The following is a 23,282-nucleotide window of genomic DNA, read 5'->3' on the forward strand; positions in this document are numbered from 1 at the left end:
TGCCCAAAAGTTGGTTCGGCGTTTGCCGGATCCACCAGACTCACCCTCTGCTTGGAGAATAGGTACTTTCATCGTATAAACAAAAAGGATTACAAATGTAAAAACCAAATGTATACGAGGGGAAGTCCTAAATGATAATGATAATAATCTTTATTGCACGTTCAGGCTAAATGCACAAAGGACTACTCTCCAAGCAGAGGTTAGGCTCCGGCTGTTTGTTTGTTTTTTGGTCGTTTTTATCGGGCTTTCTATTTTTTTATTTTATCTTGCTGTGTCTAAACTTAAGTTTGGCTGGCGTACTTCAAGAAAAATGACAAAAGAGAAAGCCCGATAAAAACGACTAAAAAACGGCCGGAGCCTAACCTCTGCTTGGATAGTAACAAAGGACCACATGTGGTCTAATGGATAAAAAGGAAGAACTAAAACTTATACAGTAATTTCAAACTAAACTAGATGAGAAATGAACTAAAACATCGTGTATTTTTGTAGAATACGTCATAAACTATTGTTAACCGCTACATCCAATATTTTAAAACACGTGGAGATCATGATAAAGCAAAGCCATTAAATTCATAACAAGTTCATTTTTTAATCAAAAGTAAGTTTTTTTTCGTCAATCAAGGATGCAGTCTTCTCCAAAGAAGAAAGGCCATTTGAAACTGATAAAGAAAACTGCAACTTTATCCCGAAACCCTGGAATTGTTATCGGAGAAATCAAGTTTTTTTTCCTTGGAGAAATCTACATCGAAATTAAACAAAACGCACTCTTCATTTGTTCTTCATTCAGTTCTTAGATAAGAATATGTTCTATTACCTCATGTTTATGACTGGTGTATTTTCATAGACTGATGTACTGGACGAGCGACGGTGGTAACGCCAGAGTTGACCGTGCTGCGATGGACGGTAGCAACCATACTACCCTTATAAGGGGCCTGCATAGACCCCGGGCCATTACAATAGACTATACAGGTGGGAAAACGAACATCAGTGAAACATAAATTCTGGTAAGGTTGCAGGAAGTCTATGGCATCCGCTGTCTCTGTTCAGGGATGGTTGTAAAGCTCTGATGTAGATGGCTTCTTTGATCCCTCTAGCGAAAATGTCTGGTTCTATGTATAAGATTTTAACTTTGTCCAGTGAGACTAAATGACCCGTTCGCATGGGCGCCATATTCGAACTTATGATCCACTGCTCACTGAGTCACATGTTCTATCTGCATAACGTTGTTAGTTTTGAACAGTGTGATGCACATGTGCATTTGCACATAAAGTAGGCCGCCCCCAATTATTCAGCCCCACTTCGTGCAGCACCCTTCAGCTGCCATTACCTGCTGCAGATGGAACGGTGGCCAGTCATAAGCTTCTGGCAGGACTCTTTGCAATTTGGGTCCATTCCTCGTGGGCAATACATAATGGTTTCCATCTCAGCAATGTTATGCGGTCTACAAGTACATGCCGCACCAGCTTTCTTCAAATCCAACTAGGGCCTCAGCCTGCATACTGTGATGGCTACTCAAGAACCTCCCATTTCTGCTCTATCCAAGCCTTATATCACCATATGATTTGATAATGATATGCAGCTAACGTTGTAATGTTCCTCATTTTGCCCAAATAGCCATAATGTGGTGTAATTTTGCATGCAACCTGTGTGTGTGTGTGTCTTTGCAAAATGTAAATGTATTGTATTCATCCCTTTCAGAGGATCGATTGTACTTCTGTGATGGTTACAAAATCTACAGCTCAGACCTCCAGGGCAATTACACACTGTTCCAAAACGATATGACTTATAAAGTCGGAATTGCGGTGGATGATAACTACGTTTACTGGGGGTCAATTTGGGAGGAACGTGGAATCCGAATGTGAGAAATCTTCTTCACCTTTGAAATTTCTCCTTGTAGCATATCAGTAATCAAGAAATGGAGATCATTTAATCTTATAAGAAGAGGAAGCAGTCGTTATGTGCGTTTTCCCTTTGTCCCATCGCCAATGTTGCTAACATGTGGTTTGCTACTATATAACGCTAGTTCACCTTTATCTGCGGGGTAACCTATATCCGTTACTTTTGGCAAAAAAAAACATACCTAGGAATATCACGTCGACGGACGGTGGTTTCAAACTACAATATATTTGTAACTTGAAAAAATTCAAAACCACCGATTTGACATCCCTAAACACGCTGTTTTTTAAAACAACGGATTTCGGTTACCCCGCGGATAAAGGCGAACTAGCTTTACCACATTTCCAGGAAATCCAAGTCCAGCACCAATCAGACTTTTACTACTATTATGGCTGATGACGTTTCACATCCTGTGGACTTCTACGTGTCCACGGCGTCGCGTATTAACACAACCAATCATGGTAAATACTAGCGTTTGTGCGCTTAGTTTGTTTGTTTGTTTATTGAGATCTCCATTAGACTATTATTTATTGTTTTCTTGCGTTTGTGTGTAACAGTGTGGGTTTGTGGTTAAACCGCAAGCACAATCATAGTCGATCAATTTTAGGTTTTGTTCTATCCAGATCACATCCTCACTCCCTGAGGCTTCCTCCCAACTTGGCTATACAATCTGTCTTACATATGTTTTTACGTTAGGGTGTTCTTCCTTCAATGGAGGGTGTCAGGAGCTGTGCCTTTCGCATCCGGAGGGAATCAGGTGCGCCTGTCGAGACAACTGGGAACTGCAGAAAGATGGAGTAACATGTGAGTATCTTGTCTCTGGTATCAGCGGTCGGATGATGATTTTTTTTTTCTATTTTGCTTTTGGGCAGACGAGGACAATGTGGCACTGAACTCAAGTTTGTTACTTATATTGCCACATACACAGAACTGACAAAAGGTAAAGGTACTAGTCTTTTCGTTCTTCTACCTCCCCGACCGAAGTCAAGTACCCATTGGGTGAAGTGTCCTCGTGTAGAATGCCTCTTTCAAGAACACACGGCGGGTATCGAACTTGGGACCTCTAGATTCCGAGTCGAATGCCCTGCTGGGGGCGAGTACAAGCCTCCCGGCATACATTTCTTTCCCGGCATTTTTCCTTTCCCGGCATATTTTCCTTCCCGGCATATTCTCAGTTAAAAATCGCGAAATGACCTACCCGCCAATGCCCCCTGAGAGGCCTGTGAAGGAGGGCTAACCAGTTGTGCCACACACGATCCCATTTGCACCGGTGCCCATTGGGGATGCAGTCCCGACCGGGCTCCGAAGCCACAAATTTGTCTCGGTGGACTGCCGTGCTAGGGGAAAACCTTACCGTGATTTCTCGATTAGGTCATGGTCTGTAAACAAAGTTTCAAAGTAAGGCTCGACAAGTTGATGGAGAACCACCCAGTTTTGTACGACTATAAAGCCTTGGACGACCCTCACAAACCAACCATCACAGTCAGCTGAACGCAGAGTGAAAGAAGCAGTTTATGATGAGCCGTTCCATATGCATGGGGTGTGAACTCCTTCTCAACCGAAAGAAGTTTACTCTACTCTACTCTTGTTACCGGGTCCGGGGTTGATTTTAACAGTGATATAGAAAGCCAGGGACCCAGCCGGGCCCTAAAATAGCCCAGGAGCCTCAGGGTTTTCCAAGGGGCCATGTAGGGGTCACGCCCGAAAGTAAAGAAAAACAGCCCCTAAACTATCCGGAGGGACCCCTTTCCTCAGCCCCCAGCCAAAGTCACGTATACACCTTTGTGTAGTGAGGAAAGCCGGGTAAAGTGCATTTCCAGATTCGAACTCGAAACCTCACGGTCATGAGCCAAATACGCTGCCGCTGCGCCGCGCGATCTCACTTATGGCACAATAGGCTGGCTATTAAGTAGAATTCCACTGGTATAATGTATTAGAAAGTTATCAGCGTGGATTAAATAGTGTACATGACGGATAAAACCAACATAAATTCCATTTCTAAAGCAAAACGTACCTTTGTTGTCATAGGCTGTCTTTCTGGCTACACCACATACGCTGGTGCATGCTTCAAGGCCTTCAACCAAGAAAACACCTACGACAATGCAAGACAGGTGTGTGAAGCGGACGGGGGGATGCTGGCCTTGCCGAAAGACAAAGACGTGAGCAACTTCTTAAGAGATCTAAAGAATGCCGTCAGTGAAAGCTCACGTTTCTGGATCGGCCTGAGCGATCAGAAGGACGAGGGTGAGTGGATGTGGGAAGACGGGACTCAACACGACACCATCGGGGACTGGAGCAACTGGCAGCCGGGAGAACCTAACGATAACCAGGGAGTAGAAGACTGTGCGAACTACGGTGGTTCCGGATGGAATGACGCACCGTGCTCCTCTACTTATAAGTTCATCTGCCAAATGGAAAAAGGTATTCCACGAAACGTTTTGTAAAATTTTACATTGAAGGTTTTGAGGCTGGATTTGGTACATTTGCTTCTTTAATTTTACTGATACGTTGATGAATTGTTTCTGATCCTACCGTCAAAGTGTGTGATTTCGACTGGTCTAAATGATAAGAATGATTGATTTTAAACTTACGTCTCTATGTAAATCTGCATGTAAGTGTCCTGTTGTTGTCCAGATGGAGCATAATTGATTAGAACAACCCTAAATAACTCATTTGTGGACTATGTCCGTGCACAGCAATAACCTGCTCTCTGGGATACTTCCGCTGTGGCCACGGTCGCGCGTGTATCCTGTCATGGAAGCGGTGTGACGGGATCTCTGACTGTACGGATGGGAGTGATGAAGTGGGTTGTGGTAAGTCACTGTCAAGGGGTGATCCGGTGATGTTTTAAGTTAAAGTTGCCGGTGCATCGCAGATGCTTAAGGTTGAACCCATCTCCATTTCTGTAGCCCGTGGGCCACACAATTGTGCAAGTCACTACAGCAGGGGGCTGGTCCACTGGTAGTGATGTGTGTTTAACTTCCATACTCTGCCTCATTAGTGCTGAGTGCTAAGTGGATAAAGCATCATGTACCATCTTTTAAGTCTTAGGTATGACTTGGCTGAATGCAAGACGAACACTCTACTGTCTACCCAATCGGCAATTGCAATAGTCCATTGAATGATGCACGATGTACGTATACGGTCTTCACAGACAAAACAGACGGCCGATATCAACTAATGTCTTTCTTTCCTATGTTGCAGCTACCTACCGTTCAGAATCTCTGTCTTCTAATCAGTATCAAAACCAGTGAAATGGCATAATCCATTTCTTTGCCAACTTTTCAGTATGTCAGCCAATACCTGGAGATTTTCAAATCGACATCAGACTGGCCATGCTGCCGAATCAGCTGGGCCAGACGACGTTTGAGGAGGTCCAGAACTCCTCTGTGGTGGAGCTGCTCAATAGTTCGTACAGCAGCTCCGGAAACTACCACCCGGAGTTACGGAAATTCGTTTCGACGGTCATTTTCCCGCAATGCAATGTCACAGTACAGAACAATACCGACTGCTATTCGTCTTCAAATGTAACCAACATGATCTCGTGCATGTAAGTAGGAAAATATTATGGGAAAGATGTTCTAAAATAACGTTTTAGTTTTGCTTTAGGAAAGTAACAAGTTTAACATAAGCCTCTAATGCCACTTGATCATTGTCGTATTGAAACGTATACGGTCACTTGAATGAAGCCAGAAACATATGCATCAGCAATACTAAGTCGGTTATCACACTTGCTTGGTAGTAACAAACACCACGTTTTCAGGTGGCGGCGTGCCAATACGTATATACGTTGATCTCCAAGCAGATCCTACGGTCGCATAAGATGGTATCAAAAACTGGCAAAGTGGTGTAGCCAACATTGGAGTGTGCATTGGCTCCAAGACCGGCTACACTCCTTTGCGAGCTTTTGCTACCGTAGGATCTGCGTGGAGATTATCGGTACTTTATTTACTTATTAGGGGTCTGCAATACAGTGGAAGGTATGAAGAAACAGGTGTTTCTGGCTAGTATACCCATTTTCAAGGCTGCCATACGTATGCTAAATCCGTAAATGTTTCATAGGGGAAACGTCACGGGCACACAACTGGTGCCATGCCGCTCTTGGTGTGAAGAGGTCCTCAACATGGCCGCTGACTGGATGAAAGTCCTGCTGCCTCGATGCAAGCTGTTTCCATCGTCCAAACACGGCTGCTGGAATCCTACTTCAGCCAAGCTGGGAAACAAAGGTGAAAGTGAACACTTTCATCGGTAACTTTTACGCGAAGTAGTATTTGACTGCCATGACTGGATATATCTAGCTTAATGCGCGGCCGGCCATCTCTTGTGGTAGCGAAATTCCCCTGGCAATTTTGTCTCCCAATATTAGCCAGCTTAGTCAGTCTGGTAGAGACTAGAATATATCCGACAAACAGATATATGCCGCTGTGTGCCTCGACCGGGTATAACCGAGATAGAGTGTTCCCCTGAAGATAATTAAACACCATTGCCCACGTGTAGCGCCCGAAACTACTTAGTATCACCTACCGATACTTGTTCGCTTGTCTTTCATAGTTTGCTACCATGGCAACGGCATAAACTACCGTGGCACATGGAGTAAAACTACATCCGGGGCAGATTGTGTGGAGTGGTTGGCTGAGCAATCTGGTTACTACAAGACAGAGTACCCCTGGGCTAACCTGGATAACAACTACTGCCGCAACCCGACCGGGCTCGATCGGCCATTTTGTTTGACAGACGACGGTAGCCAGGAGGACTGTGACGTCATTCCTTGTGGTAAGGTGTCTCATGAGGAAAGAGTGATTGAAATACTTGCGATCATAACATGACACATGTATATTGAATGCATACTGTATATGCATTTAAGTTCGCTGGGATTTGATTTCGCGGTGCCGGGGAAATGGAGTGTTCGCGGTGGTTTTGAGTTAATTCACGTTAGCTTCATCAGTGAACTTAAATGGCTTTACAGTTCTGTACTTTTACTCTCCAAGCAGAGGTTAGGCTCCGGCTGTTTTTTTCGGGCTTTCTATTTTGCACTGAAATCTTGATAACTCGCGGTCGGAACCTAACCTCTGCTTACATAGTACTGTACGGTAGTCGCGTACTGTAATAGAACACCCGGCGCCTCTGCGAACTGCCGAACTGAACACTTCTTACTGGCTACTCGGCAAGGATGCTTCAAACAGACAGAGCATAAAAAGAACTCGAACATAAAACCACCGCGCAGTTTCTGCATTTACAGTATCTAATCAATGATGATTTTGCCACTTTCTGTCACGTGTTAATACATTAGATGCCGATGGCTGTTGGGACAGAGGCCCTCCAAACTATGGCAAGAGAAGCCCAAGCAAGAGCTTCTACTTCGTGGACGAAAGAGTCACGTACACGTGCAACGAAGGCTACACACTGAAGTCCGGTTACACCAGTGAAGCGAGGTGCATGTTAGGAGGCGATTGGCAATATGACAAGCCCAGTTGCTCAGGTGGTTGATTTGTAGAGTGTCATCTTTTGCAACATATGAATCCTATACAACTTTATTCAAGCCTAAGCCTGTTTTAGTTTGCAGCTGCAAAATGTTATTGGCATATCAAGGGTTAAATGGAAGACGAATATGCCAAAGACTAAACCAACCCTTTGTCAAGCGTTCTCCTAACATGTTTGTTTAACTAAACATGGAATTTTATGCAAGATTAGAAATACTACAATGAGGACTTGTGCACTATTTCAAAATATTTTTCTCTTCCCGTGTGTATAAGGCAACATATTCTTATGGGTTCAAAAGAATGTCGCTTTCAATCTAAAATTGGACTAGTTTCCGCATAATGATTTTCCTATTGACTTACACACTTACATTGATGCAGTAAACCATCGACGAAGGCTGCAAGAGGAGCTACTGGAGATTTACAGTGCCAGCCTTGCACCTGAGAATGTCGTCATCAACTTCACTGGATCTGTGGAACAGATAGTCGACTTGGCAAGTACTTTATCTGTTACTCACTCAATACCCCGTTATAATATTGGCATGGAATTACTTCTTGGAGCAAAATGCATATCTAAATCCATGTTGTAACTTTCATTTCAGGATGAAAAGAAGGAGCAGCTGGTTGCATCTGTCGCCATCGACTTCGTAAGTTGGCACAATTATGAGAGCTTTACTTTAAATACTTTTGTCGTTAAGTTCTTTTGCGTAGTTTGTCATAGTCTGGAATAGACTGGCTGACATAGAGACTTTAAACACCCCAGTAATACAGATGATCAATGTTTTATTGCAAATGTATGATCATGGGGATAACTGCAAGTGAATAAAATCAAAATCTAACTTACTAACATAAAGTAATTGAATATGCGGGCTAACTACAAGTGATAATGACCAGACCCTGTCGATATTAATCCGGATAACAAAACTATGGACTTCAGTATGACAGCCGTGCGGTTTAGATCGGTGGAGATTTCTCTAAGACAGTTTACCAAGTACAAGTTACTCTTCAAGTCGCCTTTTAAATATACAGACAATAGATAAGAAATTGTATGATGACTGCACATAAAGAACTTTTTTCCCCAGAGGTCTTTCAGACACCGTGGGAAACTTTGATGTCATTTCGATCTTGAGACGTTGACATCTTCTTTCATGATTGTTCCTTTTCTTAGACATGGCAAGACAGCAGACTGAGTTGGGATCCGAAATACTACGATGACATCACGTCACTCAACATTCTGGGCGACAGCATTTGGACCCCAATATTGACCTTGAAGAGAAAGTAAGTTATCGCTTGTATTCAATTTCCCCATTTTAGATTATTCATTGTATGCATCACATGTACAATATACATATCTAGGCGCGGTTTTTGACCGTTAACTGAACTGGGAGGACCAAGTGAAAGCCATATTAAAGGAAACTGAGGAATTCAGTAATTATGATGAAACAGCTTAAAGTAACAGAAACAACCAAAACGAACGGACTCGAATCATGTAGCACATGTTACATACCATGTATATGTGAAAAAATAACCAAAGACATGTTGGTTACTTCGCAGTGCCAATCCACACAGCCTACAAAATGATGTCCCGGTCCGAGTGAGCAGCAATGGCCAGGTAGCCTGGAACGTAGAAACCCAGACCACCACCGTGTGTGATGCAGACCCCTTCTACTTCCCTGCAGACACCATGGAATGCCACATCTGCTTGTCTGCGATCGCAGCAGTGGAGCAAACTATTCGTAAGTTCTGTGAATAATTATTACCTATTCAAACGATTCACGAGGCTTCTAAATTTTCGTTCCATAGGCAATATTTCTAAAAGATATAAGCTATAACTATAAGCTGTGCATTTGTGGGCAAGAGAAGAAAATTATTCAACAAGTGGAGACCAGATTTCGCAATTCTAATATCTGGTACATATTATATCCTGATGACAATATAAAAAAGTAATGGGGGAACCATTTTTACCTTCGTCAAAAGGTTATATTTTGAGCGTATTTATCTGTGCGTGTGCCTTTGATGGATCCTGCAGGCCTGATGATATTTGGTAGGTTGGTAGGGGTCAGAAAACCTAAACTCAAGTTCGATAGTGGACCTCTAGAGGCTTTCTAGGGTACTGCAGTGCAACTATGTATGACATCTCGTGTTCTGGACATGCTGTTTTAATGATTTGGAAAGGGAATAAGTGTGGTAGGTTTGGGCCCCCTAGCGGCGTTTTTAGAACTGCAGTTCCTAATTGTCTTTCAAACTTTGAACGACAATAACTCAAGAACTCATTGACGGATTGTCGTGAGTTGTGAGTCGTGTTTTGAACAAATAGAATGCCAAGGAGCAGACAAGGGGAACAGTCCATGCAACTCTTACTCTGATGTAACAACGGAGGGTGAATGGCGTAGAAATGACCAGATATTTGCGAAAGACAACAGAGAAGCTTGCTTTGTTGTCCATCTAAAGAGGATCCCCCTGCTCCACATCGCCACCACTGTTGGACCCTGCATCATCCTGGTTGTCTTGATGACAATCACATTCGTCATGCCCCTGGACAGGGGAGACCGGATCTCGTTCGGACTGACCATTCTGCTCTCCATGGTCGTGTCTCTTGTATTTGTGACGGACGTTCTTCCTGTTAAGGGGGCTCTGCCATTTTTCGGTGAGTAAAATAGATATAAACCTACTGCATTGTTTTTAGGATGTTTTTAAGTGTCACTTAAGGTTGTTCTGATGTCGCTTTCTCAGCATTCTGGTAACTGTTTGCCATTGTGACAAACTAAACATTCCCTAACTACCACCAAAGAAAGTTGGGACTTAGCTGAATTTTCGGATGACTCCGTCGGCCTTCTTCACGGAATGAACCCATCTACTGCAGTTTCCGGGACGTGGCGTCGAAAACACGTGACTGCGGCAGCCGGTCATTAGTGCCAGATAACCTATGTCACCCCCCGTCTCTGTGTAGTGCTGGACGGCGAGCTCGTATGTCATGTTCCGGAAGCTGTAGTAGACAGGTTGTCAGCGCAAAAATTGGGTAAATCCCAAGTGTTGGTTGGGTATTTAAAGTTAGTATGATATGTCATTTACCAACACAGATCGCGATCGATTAACGTTGATGCTACTTTTTTGCCATAATGTTACAGCTACGCTGATCATCGTGTGCATGGGGCTGATGGGAGTTTTTCTCCTTCTCACCATGGCCGTTATCGTTATTCACGACCGAGAGGGCAGCCTGCCTCCGACGGTGAAGGTTATTTTTTTCCGACACATTTCAAAGTAATTACTATTCGTTACAACATTTCTTATCATTATTTCGGCGATATCTTTCTAACCTCGAAATACATTCGTTTATCCCAACCCCGTGATTCGACAAAGTTTCACATTCACTTAATGGCATTCTCTAATGAGGATTTTACATTACAATCTAGCTTTCTTTATATCTGGACATGCTATGGTCAAGATTTTCAAGCGGTCAGTAGTTCTTGAGAGGAAGAGGAAGTAGTTTGAGTCCCCTGGCGACTTCTTTCGGGGCCCAATTTTGTTTCAATGTTTGAAAGAGAAAATAACGTCATGGAGAATTGTATGATCGTCATGAATTTTGGTTTACAGAAAGCACAATTAAAAACTTTCCGTTGGCGCCGTTCAATTCACGTCCTTTTTGTTATTTAGAATACTGCTGTTGGGTGATCTAACAGAAAAGAAGCGCCCCTGTGATGAAGAGGCCGACCTGACTGACTTCCCTGCCACAGAGTTGGAGGCCGACCTGACTGACTTCTCTGCTATAGAGTTGATCAACAACGCTTTTCAAACCCATGACAAGGCGGAAGTCAGCGACGAAAGACCCTGTGATGGCAGTGAGACAACCAGGCAGCCATCAACTCTTCTCGCTGGTCTGGTACCCACCCGTTCAACCGCCCTTCTTGAGTTGATTCTTAATCTTAAAGGGGTAAAGAACGAAGTCAAAGATCTCGCAAAGGCGGTTGATAACAAGAGAGAGGTGCTTAAGAAGGTTATGATGAGTGAGGATGAGGTGTCTGAATACATCCTGTTGGCTAAAGTCCTGGACAGGCTGTGTCTTGTTCTGTACATCATCAGCATCGCGGCAGCCGTTCCCATGACTATGTATTTAGGGAGGTAATGATGTCTGGCATCTAATGATTTCAGATGATGGTCTTCAAGCTAAGTTAAACTTGTACACTCACTGATCTCAAGACAGAGGTGCATGCAGCAAACCAACGTTTGCCCTAAGCCTGGCTCTTTCATGAGGTACTTGCATGTATGCTGTTCTTTTTCCGAAAACGATGAAACAGGCAACCAAGTAAGTCAGTACTATTATTGATTGTCATAATTGGCAACACGAAGTCAAATATGACATGTGTTTGGGCATTTCAGTCTTTGGCTTAATGTAAAAGAGGGAACAAAATCATTGATAAGCGTTCTAAGAAACTTTCAAGGATGCTATATATTATAGAACCGAAATACTTTCCTTTCTTTGACATAGTTAAAACTGCCATTCTTTTCTTACGATACACTTTTACAACTTTAATCGAATGTATAATAACTTGTTTATCGTCTACGTATAATTCAGTAACGTTACAACACTGGCAAAGTCTATGCTGTAAAGAAGTGCGCATGCAGTTGTGCCTTCCCGTTTTGATATGTAATCTGTGCAACAGATCCGGAGTTTACTTTCAGCCACTCTTTTAGGCATAAGGCTTGTCGTTAGGTATTCCTATTATATTATATTACATTACATTACATTGTATTATATTATATTGTATTGTATTATATTGTATCGTATCGTATCATATCATATCATATCATATCATATCATATTATAGTCTTAAAAATCGATACGTCCGTCGTTTGTTCCTAGCTAGAAGATCTATTCCTGTTACCATCGTGGTTTTCGTCTAAGAATATTTGAATATAAATATCTTTTCATCATTAGCTAATGGAATTAACTATTAGATATAAGTTTGCACCTAGAGATACATGTGGGTGCCATACATAGTCAAAACCGCGCTGTGCAACGTGCGTGTAGTATTGCTGTAAAAAGGGTGAATCAACAAGAAATAAACTTGTAAATGTAAAAATTCCCAGAAATATTTTGTGATATTTATAACATACCTGTATTTTTCTTTTCTTTAAGACTCGTAAGGGAGTGTTCTATTGAAAAAAAAACTCAGTTATAAATCATTTCGAAGAAAAAAAGGTAAGGTCTACTGGTATAACAAACATTACCGGTAACAATTGTTACCTGCCCCGTAATACATAACCAATGGGTACAAAAATAATAAGTTGACACTTTTTATGGTCAAAATAGGACTTTTCATAAACAAGTAGGTAGTTTTGACTGCATGAAAAGGGAGATGATTTATTTTTCGCATTTGGGACAAGACACAGAAGAAGTACATATCAAACAACTACAGAAAGGCTGTGCTTTATTCAAAGCATCTAACATTAGCTATTCTGGACACAGGATACATCTATCAGCTTTCGTGAGCTTTGCTGGTTTATGTCCATCGAGTTTATTTAAAATTTTTGTTTCCTAAACATTCAAAACAGCGTATGTAGAAAATAAATGATTTTTAAAAGTCCAGTGAGACAAAGTGAAAAACAATCATCAACAGAAGCGTCTTTGACGCAACAACTACACAGAAACGCGACTTTGAGGTTAAGATTTACAGCTCTTGGGTCCACAGTGTGGACTGAATCTTTGCTACGTTCTGCTGCGCTCATGACGGCACAGGCCAGGGGTTACCGCACTCTCCGATGTACTCGGCTGTGATGGCAGGCGCGTCGGATTGGATGGCACTGCAAATGTGAGAAAACAAGAGTAACATAACGTCAGTGTTTTGTAATCTTCGTTTAGAATTGAGAATTTTCACTGTAATGGCATAGCACTAAAAGCTGATGAAAAGTTACCACTGCACAGAGGAATTACATCCTGGTTCTAAAACATTTCTAGTATGGAGTGTACAATGCAGTTAATATCAACATAAATTTCAACTTGGATTCCGACCCCAAAATTGATCTTGTATCTTCAGTGTAAAAAAAATAATCTAAATGTATGACACTTTGGCAATAAACTACACATCTTTTGACGGTTATTTTGACGGCTCAAATAAAGTTCCATTGCAACGAAGATAGAATGTGAGAAGCGTCAAGTGTGTCTAAATCGGACGTCAACAATATGTAGACGCAGTCGGGCAGCTGTTTGTGTGGTTTTTAGTTTGGATTTCGATTCTAAAAGTGTCCAAGGACAGTTACGCATCTAAACAGGATGTGGCCCACCTGAGAACGCATCAAGCAGTTGTTTTGGGGGGGTTACCGGTTTTCATTTTAGATCCTGATTCTAAAACCTTGCCTGAAGCATCTACACCAGATGACGTCTATAGCTGCCAGTTGTTTTTGTGGTTTTCATTTTAGACTCTGAATTTCTCACTCTGAAACCGTCATAAGATCGTGTCTAAAGCATCTAAGCCTACCTGAGTCACCTACCTGAGAACATAGCTAGCAGCTGTGGTGGTGGTTTTCAAATTTAGACAGATAAATTATACATTCTAACCATTATAGGATTATAGACCATTAAAAGATCTTGTCTGAAACATCTAAACCGGATGTGTATGTGGCCTACCTGAGCACGCAGCTGGCCTGGTCCATGAGGCAGGTGTTGGTGTTAGTCTAAACCGGATGTGACGTACCTGAGCACGCAGCTCACCTGGTCCATGAGGCATGTGTTGGAGTAAGTCTAAACCGAATGTGACGTACCTGAGCACGCAGCTCGCCTGGTCCATGAGGCATGTGTTGGTGATTGTCTAACCGGATGTGACGTACCTGAGCACGCAGCTCGCCTGGTCCATGAGGCATGTGTTGGAGTAAGTCTAAACCGAATGTGACGTACCTAAGCACGCAGCTGGCCTGGTCCATGAGGCATGTGTTGGTGTAAGTCTAAACCGGATGTGACGTACCTGAGCACGCAGCTGGCCTGGTCCATGAGGCATGTGTTGGTGTTAGTCTAAACCGGATGTGACGTACCTGAGCACGCAGCTCGCCTGGTCCATGAGGCATGTGTTGGTGTTTGTCTAACCGGATGTGACGCACCTGAGCACGCAGCTGGCCTGGTCCATGAGGCATGTGTTGGTGTTTGTCTAACCGGATGTGACGTACTTGAGCACGCAGCTCGCCTGGTCCATGAGGCATGTGTTGGTGTTTGTCTAACCGGATGTGACGTACCTGAGCACGCAGCTCGCCTGGTCCATGAGGCATGTGTTGGTGTAAGTCTTCCCGTCGCTAGCGCACACAGGCAGGTACTTCCGCCCGCACACCTCCTCCAGACACGTCAGGATCGGGTCCACTGTCTGCTGTTGGTCTTCCTCACGGGGCTCTTCTTCTTCCATCTGACGCAAGAGGCGGGCTACGTCATCTATAGGAAACATGGGAGGGTATTATATATAATTGATCCGAAAATACATAAGATTTCAACAGTTGATTAGGACCGATGTTGTGCCCTTCGAAAAATGTAAAATACCAATGCATGTGTTTTGTTAGTCTCCAAGCAGACCCTACGGTGCCTTAGAAATAGTATCAAAGCTGGCAAGGCACCCGTTTGACTCCCTTAGCCGGCTATCTCCCATTGGCCGGCTATAACTCCTTTGCCAGCTTTGATATTGTTTCCAAGGCACCGTAGGGTCTTCTTGGAGACTAGTGTTTTGTTACAAGGCGATTCACCTAACTACAAACAGTAGTTATTTGGAAGGGAGGCTAGGGTACTTAGAATGCGTTGGGCAAATCCCTGTCCTTGGTGCTGAAGACCATCAAATGCCGCTGAAAGTTAGAATATATGTAACCCCGTTCAACCTGCTTTTAAGTTCTTTGTTAATAGAGTTTCTTCTGAACCAAAGCTTAGCAAGGGCTGTCATTACTGCAATATGTTTTTTTAAAGACTAGTTACTATGAGACTATACGTCGATGAAGGTTAGACATGCAGGTAATTAGTTATGATTTTAGGTAGCAGCCAATAATTTCAATAATTTTGCTGCCTGAAACGTCTGACGTTTCATTTCCGAACTCTCTCCAGTTGCTTAAGTAACTGTCATTTTGGTGTGTGACATAATATTATATACTGTAAATGCAGAAACTTTCGCGGTGGATTAATGTTCGCGGTTTTCGCGGCGGTCTCCTCACCGCGAATTTAAAACCACCGCAAACATTTTTCCATAACAGTAAGAGACTACAGTGCATGGTGCTACCGCGAAATTAAAACCACCGCGAAAAGTCCATTTTCCCGCTACCGCGAAATTAAATCTCCGCGAACTTAAATGCATTTACGTTAGATTGTTTTTAGTAAAGCCGGTCATACCGATGGCTTTCTGCAGCTTGTTCTGCTGCTGCTGCTCCTCCTGCTCATCACAGCTTCCCTTACTCACGATCGTCAGCTCGGGTGCAGAGGGATCCGCCGTCCTGGAACAACAGGGGTATGGTCAGTGAATGAATAAACGAGTGAGAGTGTAAATGAGGGCTGAAGGGTGGATGGTTGGGAGGAACGTAGTAGATGAATGAGTGAATGAGTGAGTGAGTGAGTGTAGGGATGAGTGAGGGAGTGAGGGAGGCATGGAGGGAGTAAATGAGTGAGTTAATATCTGTGTGTGAGAGAGAGAGAGTGAGTGAGTGAGTGAGTGAATGAATGAACGAGTGAATGAGTTAGTGGGTGTGAGTGAGTGAGTGTGTGTGTGTTTGAGTCAATGAATGAACTAGTGATGGAATGAGGGAGATATAATGACTTAGGAAGTTGTTGCCCGCTATGAGGGACACAAGCATTCGAGGAACTATATCTATACCTCACAGGAGTAATCCGGGAGAAAGGTTGTACACACTTACTTGCTGGCGCATGCGGCCTGCTGAAACAGACAGGTGTTGTCGTAAGTCTTTCCGTCGCTGCCGCAAACCGGGAGGTAGATCCGGGGACAGCCCGGTTTGAAGCATGTCGTAACATCATCTGGCTCCTGTTGTTGTTGTTCCATTTTAGGCTTTGATGCGATCAACTGTGGGACAGGTTCGGGTTCCTCGTCACATGCGCCCTTGTGGTCGACAGTCAGTTCTGGCGCTGTAGGATTCTCAACACTGGAAAGGGCAACATGACAGTCTTGTTCGATTAAACTTGGCACAGAATACATCACTTCTGTTCATTTTGAGAACGAAAGTTGTAATTTCTGACAAATATGACATGATTTTGGATGCTCATGGAACTAAGGATTCCGGAAATACTTTTTACTTTGGGCAAGTTGGAATAAGTATTGCTAGTGTTTTTTGTTTGTTTTAAATACACATGAATTTATTCTCTTTCTATGCTTTAGCCTAGTTTTATAGGAATTCAGGAAATTGGCATCGAAAGATTGGTAAGGATCCCCATGAACACCAAAAGGAAACATAGCACCCTATATCAAGATGTCATAATCCAGGCTAACGTACCTGGCAACACAGGCTGCCTTAGCCAAGAGACAGAGGTTCGGGTAGGTCTTCCCGTCACTGCCGCAAACCGGCTTGTACAGCCGGGGACATACGATAGAGTTGCATGTCTTAATATCTAGATCCTCTTCTTGCTTCTGTTGTTCTTCCTTTTTGGCAACTTCTTTCTCTTCTTCGTTTTGTTCTTTCTTGGGCTTGGTTTGAATCAACTGCGGAACGGGTTCGGGATCACTGTCGGAGTCACACTCCCCCTTACTGGCAATGGTGAGTTCTGGTCCGGAAGGATTCTCGGCACTGTATAAAACATGACAAGACGTTTTACCCCACAATCGATGAAAATCAAAGTTCCATACGTATTACTCTGTGGGTATAAGAGTAATACGTATGCTCACAGTATATCCCTAATCATGAACATTAAGAAATTGTTTATGACAAAGGAAGCCGTACAAGTCTAAGCTAATAAGATATTCGTTACCATTCTACTATTGGAGCAACAGAAGTAAGAAAACAATAGAGGTAAAAATCTTGTTTATTTATCTAGCACGACTTACCTGACAATACAGGCTTCCTTAGACAGGAGACAGAAGTTTGGGTAGGTTTTACCGTCACTGCCGCAAACCGGGAGGTAAAGCCGGGGACATACGATAGACTGACACATCTCAAGATCCTTCTGCACTTGCCGTTCTTCCTTCTGTTCGGTTTGTTCTTTCTTGGGCTTGGTTTCAATCAACTGCGGAACGGGTTCGGGATCACTGTCGGAGTCACACTCTCCCTTACTGGCAATGGTGAGTTCTGGTCCGGAAGGATTCTCAACACTGTAAAACACATAACGAGAAATTTTAACCCGACAAAATGAAAATTGAACTCCCGCACATATCACCCGATGGCTATCATTAACGTATGTTAACGCACACTCCTTATATAAAGAACAACCGTTGTTGGGGACAAAACATGCCGTTTAGTGTTAGGTAGTGGGGGCTTCGTTGTCGACATTCTTCTGTGCCTGCCAACAGATTTTTGGAAGTCAACATCATCGGCAACCCTTTAACCAGGATAATGCTTCATTCTCCTTTACTGCGAGATAGTCCTTGGCACAATACGAAGATAAAAAAACGAACATGTTGTCTAACGCTAGTTCACCTTTATCTGTACGGTAACCTATATCCGTTGTTACAAAAGACAGGTTTAAGGATATCGAGTCGACAGACGCTGCAATATTTTGAAAACATTTTGAGAACATTGTAATCTAAAACCACTGTTTTTAAAAGCTAAGGATTCAGGTTACCCCGCGGATAAAAGTTAACCAGCGTTACATATCTGGCACGTCATACCTGGCAACACAGGCTACCTTAGCCAAGAGACAGAGGTTTGGGTAGGTCTTCCCGTCACTGCCGCAAACCGGCCTGTACAGCCGGGGACATACGATGGTCTGGCACGTCTTCAAATCCACCACCTCCTCTTCTTCTTCTTGCTGCTGTTGCTCTTCCTTCTTGGCTACTTCTTCTTTTTGCTCTTTCTTGGGCTTGGTCTCGATCAGCTGTGGGACTGGCTCGTCGGTAGAGCCACACTCCCCCTTGTGGTCGATGCCGAGTTCTGGTCCGGCAGGGTCCTCCACACTGGAAAAATAGAAATTATTATTTAATCTATAATTTTGATATCTAATAATTATCATGTTATTATTTGATACCATTTACTCCCTCCAGTACGAGTCCTTGTTTGCTCCATATTTTGGGTAAATGTATCTGAAAATGTGCGAATAATCAAAATGAATTTTTAAAAAATCTAATAAAAAAATCAAATAACAGTCAGACTCCCGACACCTTTGACCCACTAGGGTCACGTGATCGAAACGGTGGGTCATTCGTGTTAACGAAGGCTGAACGATTGACAAAGACTTCCTTCAAAAGACATAAATTCTGTCCATGTTTGAGACAATGCTAGGCAACTGAATACAGGATTTGTAACACGGATTTATATCATATCTGTTTGAAGTTTGAGAATGTCGTATACAGAAAGAAATGCGCTTCATTTTGTGCAAACTCCATTGCTTGACATTATGAGGTCTTGTTGTTTTTTTGTTAGGACGACACCATAGCTAAGAAAAATGTAGAAATGCAGCACTATCATCTACATACCTGACTACACAGGCTGCCTTCGCCAATACACAGATGTTCGAATAAGTCTTCCCGTCAGTGCCGCAAACCGGCGCGTACATCCGGGGACATGCGATGGAGTAACATGTCGTAATATCCGCCACCTCGTCCTGCTGTTGTTGCTGCTCCTCTTTCTTCTCAGCAGCACCTTCTTCGTCTGCGGCTTCCGGACACGGACCCTGGTTTACTATCGTAAGTTCCGGCGCTGAAGCATCTGCCGCACTACAGAAAAAGGTTTTTTAAAAATATAGATTTAAGACCATGTTGATGAAGGTTAGACATTCAGGTAGTAAGATATCAAAGGTCACGGTTGCTGAAACCCCTGGGTAGAATTGAATCGGTATGAATTCTATTGATTTCACTTTTTAAGACAGAACGTCTTTTGAAAAAAGCAAACAAGGAATTCCTCACAAGCCTACATGTGCGACCACCGACAAATATTCACCAAAATAAATGACCCTCTGGAGATGGAGCATGCTAAATCTCGAATTGCTAGTTGTTAAAAAAGTCGTTGTGCTCTAGTCACTTTAGAAGGTAATCTAAAAGAATATGCCAGTGGTATGTTTTCAACACGAAATCTGTGAAATCATCACATTGGGTATAATTTACATGAATAAATACATCCACAAAAAGATTCTATTTTTTTTTTCCTCAAAAGTCAAAACAGTTTTTTGTTGTGCTGAAATTTTCAACACAAATGTTTTTAAAGAAACAGCATAACTTAAAAGATATCCGTACCTTAGGGCACACACGGCCTGCTTGAAGACACAGTCGTTGGGGTAAGTCTTGCCGTCGCTGCCGCAAACCGGCATGTAGATGAAGGTACAGAAGGTCTGGTAGCAGGTGTTGACGTCACCGATTTGGGTCTGTTCCTGCAGCTGTTCTATTGCAGGGGCTGGCTCCGGGCTACAGTCTCCCTTGTGGACTATGGTGAGCTCAGCAGCTTTTGGGTCCGTCACGCTGGAAGGAAATTAATTAGTTTAGAGTATGTAGTAATGACCATCAAAATATAATCAAACCTCAACAAAACTGGACAACAAATTTATGAAGAACATTGAGCTGCCAGACTATGCATTGTCATGTCATCATCAATTTAATAATATATATATATATATTTAGAAATAATTCTAAACATGGCATCCATGGACCTGACAGAAAACAAAATGGCGCAGGCGTGACGTCAAAACCCATCGAGAAACAAGGTGGCGCCTGAATGACGTCAATGTCTAACATGGTGTCGCCCATAACCGTTTCTGAAAACAATACATGTTTTGCTATGGCAATAACCTATCGCAACTCTGGAAATATTCACATAATATTTGGTTAGGCGTCGCTTAGAGCCGATTTGCAAAACTATTATAAACTCAATTACGATAGGAATATGTCGTTACTACCATAAGGCTTGTCATCCTCGCATTCAAAAGAGAAAGTGGTATAGATCTAAAGAAATGACTCAACAAAATCAGCGCACGCTTTCGCGTTAAACGTGACATGTAAAGTCAACTTCCTGTCGCCCTACCCATAAGTGTACGCAGTTGCAAGCACGAACGCGACCAGCCCAAACTGTACAAACATGATCGAACTTGCCATGACCCGCACAGACTTTTGGTAATTTATGGCACAACGACAGTTTAAACGTGGCTGTTGAGTGCACAATCAACATCTGTGGGTGAACTTTTTCATTTATTTGAAGCCGACAAAGAAAGTTCAAAGCACCATGAGACCAAAGTTCAAAAACTAGTACACCAACTGTTAAAGGGAAAAAAGACAATTCCCATAGCAGATTAAAGACAGTCTAAAGAAAAAGGAACAAGTATCCACAACCTCCAGTCTCAATGGAGTGAAAAGTATGCACAGAAGAATGAAGTAAACCTAATGGAAAAGAACAAACAAGAACGATCACGCTCACACACACACAGAGACACACACAGCACACACACGCATACACACACACACACACACACAGACACAGACACGCACACACAGGCACATACACACACACACGCGCACACACACACACACACACACACATACACAAACACACGCATGCACACACACACAAACACTTCTTTTATTTTTTTGCAGGTTATCTAAGCTTATGAATTCCTGCCCTTCGCAACAAAACATTTCAAAAGCTACGATATGTTTCCGCTCACACCTTTGGCAATAAAAAGTATTCATTTTCTTCTTTTGTCTTCTATTGACATTCATGCTGTCCATCATATTTGCTTGTTATTTCTCACCCAGCGATGCATGCCGCCTGTCTGAAGCGGCAGGGGCTGGCGTAGGTCTTGCCGTCGCTGCCGCAGACCGGGTCGTAGATGCGGGGGCAGCCCATCTTGTAGCAGTCCGCTACTGCCAGCAGTTCCTCACGGAGAACCATGGCGGCGCTTCCTGGACAAACATCGGGAAGGGTAAACGTATGAGGTACATGTTAAATCTCCCAACAGGTCCTACGATGGCGAACGATGCTGACATTATAATCTATATAGAAGGTACATTCCCTCACGTTAGACATATGACATGCGTTTGGAAGAAAAATTGATAAACAAACCCATACATTTTTCACCATTTACGAAGAAGCGAGATAAAGCCAAACATCTGTGTTGGACTAGAGCTGTGATACTTTTATATGCATGTTTCGCATTTGATGTGACCTGTACTTCATCCATTCATTCATTCACAAAGCTGGTCATGGACTAGAGTTTAGCAGACCAAGGAGTGTCATTTTCCAACCGGACACTCCTAGGCCGACTAAACTCCTTGCCCTTGGTCAGCTTAATGATACTATGCTAGTATCGTATGCCACTTATGGTACTGCTGGGGATTAGGTAGATGTTTTGGCTTTACGCTTGTGAAATCACGATACAAGGATAAACGTATAAAGGGTCCATGACTCTGAATCTGGACCAAACTTTGAACGTTTCGGCCTTGCATTTGGTCCAAAGAATACCAACGTGCTTGACAGTTGGTGTGATGTGGTAATCACCTGTCTTTGACAGGGTTTTTATTTCGACGCCGTTTGCAACGATCTGGTACTAAATCTAGAGTTTGTTTATATCGACGTAGACTTGTCGACTTAGCTGTGTCTGTATTTTGATAACATGGCTAAGCAAATCTATCTTCTTGACAATACACAAAACAGTCATCACTACCGTCAAAACGCCAATAAAAGTTTACACAATGTCAGAAAGAAATGCTAATGTTTCGTTTAGAATACTCTCAACAACATAGCCTCCTTCACAGATCGACTTCTAGTAACACTGGCTTTGATTTTTTGCGGGAAACGTTGATTCACGAATCAACCATAGTGAACTACCTATTGCTAACGGGGAATCTTAGAACCATTTTTTTGGCAACGAGCTTTGCTTTTGACCCAAAAAAACTAAATCTAACACACCTTATACAGTACCATATTCCTTTACCATCTTATACGTGTATGACCTTTCAGTGTAAGGTGTCAACAATTTACATACCGTCACTCCTTTAGAAAACACAAATCCTAAATCAAACTTATCTAATTCCAGAGGGGTCAAAAGAATATGTCTTTTGCCATTTCAAACCGAGATTGAACAAGATTTGAACATAAAAATCACTCACCTGCTACGAGAAGAGAAAACGTGCAAAGTAGAAAACTTCTTGTAGCCATCGTTGAAGAGTTTGGAAGTACGGAAAGTTGAAGAACCAGCCCGAAGTTGTTTCTCTCTCACGAAGGTGTGGATACTACTGGTGGTGAGGGCGTGACTCTTGGTCCCTTTATAACCACCCTCTGACCGAGTGTTGTTTTAGTCCACACACGTCAACCTACTTGATAGGCGCGGCCTTCGATGGGAGAGGTTCGATAGAACAATAGAACCAGCACGTCACCTCTGACGGAAGCCAACCCTTAAACCTTAAGTCTCACTGACAAAGAATTTGGGTCATAAAACTCAAAACACCACGTTGCTTTGTCTGTAGCTTTCGGGGAACCTTCGCAATCCTGGATCACAAAGCGCATTAGGAAATGACGAATTATAAAGGAATGGCCTGATAACGTCCATACAGGGGTTATAAATGCCCAGGAACGATAAAGATCCCAATATATCACAAAGTATTGACGCAACAAACAATGCATTGTGAGCTCCACCCTCTTGTACCCATCTCATCTATCACACTTTAAATGAAGTCAATTAAGAAAAATATGGAATCAAAATCGATAGATATTATTTAGTTAGCCCTAAGATTATATATCGTTGACCAAAATCACAAAGAATTATCAATTTTTGTGATAAGAAATCTAGACGTAGGTGTGGGTGTTTAC

The 23,282-nt window shown here is 42.8% G+C and overlaps 3 protein-coding genes across 3 annotated transcripts in view; 2 read left to right on the plus strand and 1 right to left on the minus strand.

Moving 5' to 3' along the window:
- The window catches only part of LOC118404600 (low-density lipoprotein receptor-related protein 6-like), a 5,406-nt gene extending 1,066 nt beyond the window's left edge, over positions 1 to 4,340 (plus strand). The window contains exons 3-7 of the mRNA XM_035803807.1: positions 845 to 969; positions 1,699 to 1,858; positions 2,245 to 2,357; positions 2,593 to 2,700; positions 3,925 to 4,340. Coding sequence (XP_035659700.1) covers positions 845 to 969; positions 1,699 to 1,858; positions 2,245 to 2,357; positions 2,593 to 2,700; positions 3,925 to 4,340 — 922 coding nt within the window. The remainder of the gene's footprint in view (positions 1 to 844; positions 970 to 1,698; positions 1,859 to 2,244; positions 2,358 to 2,592; positions 2,701 to 3,924) is intronic.
- A 256-nt stretch (positions 4,341 to 4,596) lies between these two features.
- Positions 4,597 to 11,496, plus strand: LOC118404883 (5-hydroxytryptamine receptor 3A-like). The gene is made up of 12 exons (XM_035804264.1): positions 4,597 to 4,709; positions 5,185 to 5,446; positions 5,959 to 6,122; positions 6,448 to 6,669; positions 7,187 to 7,375; positions 7,755 to 7,867; positions 7,976 to 8,020; positions 8,542 to 8,651; positions 8,928 to 9,109; positions 9,691 to 10,020; positions 10,502 to 10,634; positions 11,028 to 11,496. Exons 2-12 carry the CDS (start codon positions 5,232 to 5,234, stop codon positions 11,494 to 11,496), a joined length of 2,172 nt encoding a protein of 723 aa, XP_035660157.1. The 5' UTR covers positions 4,597 to 4,709; positions 5,185 to 5,231.
- A 1,280-nt stretch (positions 11,497 to 12,776) lies between these two features.
- On the minus strand, positions 12,777 to 22,955 carry LOC118404599 (ovoinhibitor-like). Its single transcript, XM_035803806.1, has 11 exons — positions 22,583 to 22,955; positions 21,226 to 21,376; positions 19,721 to 19,942; positions 18,965 to 19,204; positions 18,161 to 18,445; positions 17,381 to 17,644; positions 16,833 to 17,123; positions 16,242 to 16,484; positions 15,724 to 15,824; positions 14,598 to 14,787; positions 12,777 to 13,175 (listed from the first exon to the last, which is right to left on the minus strand). Exons 1-11 carry the CDS (start codon positions 22,629 to 22,631, stop codon positions 13,097 to 13,099), a joined length of 2,115 nt encoding a protein of 704 aa, XP_035659699.1. The 5' UTR covers positions 22,632 to 22,955; the 3' UTR covers positions 12,777 to 13,096.
- Positions 22,956 to 23,282: the final 327 nt, after the last annotated feature.

Source organism: Branchiostoma floridae, chromosome 17 (assembly GCF_000003815.2).
Source record: "Branchiostoma floridae strain S238N-H82 chromosome 17, Bfl_VNyyK, whole genome shotgun sequence".
Taxonomy (NCBI): domain Eukaryota; kingdom Metazoa; phylum Chordata; class Leptocardii; order Amphioxiformes; family Branchiostomatidae; genus Branchiostoma; species Branchiostoma floridae.

What these genes read in the sequence shown, in the direction of transcription:
- LOC118404599 (XM_035803806.1), bottom strand. Translation starts at nt 22,631, where the DNA reads ATGGCTACAAGAAGTTTTCTACTTTGCACGTTTTCTCTTCTCGTAGCA. An exon ending in AAGGTAGCCTGTGTTGCCAG is followed by an intron (nt 17,645 to 18,160) that starts GTATGACGTGCC and finishes TGTGTTTTACAG; the next exon opens with TGTTGAGAATCCTTCCGGAC. An exon ending in CAGGCGAGCTGCGTGCTCAG is followed by an intron (nt 13,176 to 14,597) that starts GTACGTCACATC and finishes TCACATTTGCAG; the next exon opens with TGCCATCCAATCCGACGCGC.
- LOC118404883 (XM_035804264.1), top strand. Translation starts at nt 5,232, where the DNA reads ATGCTGCCGAATCAGCTGGGCCAGACGACGTTTGAGGAGGTCCAGAAC. An exon ending in ACCAACATGATCTCGTGCAT is followed by an intron (nt 5,447 to 5,958) that starts GTAAGTAGGAAA and finishes AATGTTTCATAG; the next exon opens with GGGAAACGTCACGGGCACAC. An exon ending in TGGAACAGATAGTCGACTTG is followed by an intron (nt 7,868 to 7,975) that starts GCAAGTACTTTA and finishes CTTTCATTTCAG; the next exon opens with GATGAAAAGAAGGAGCAGCT.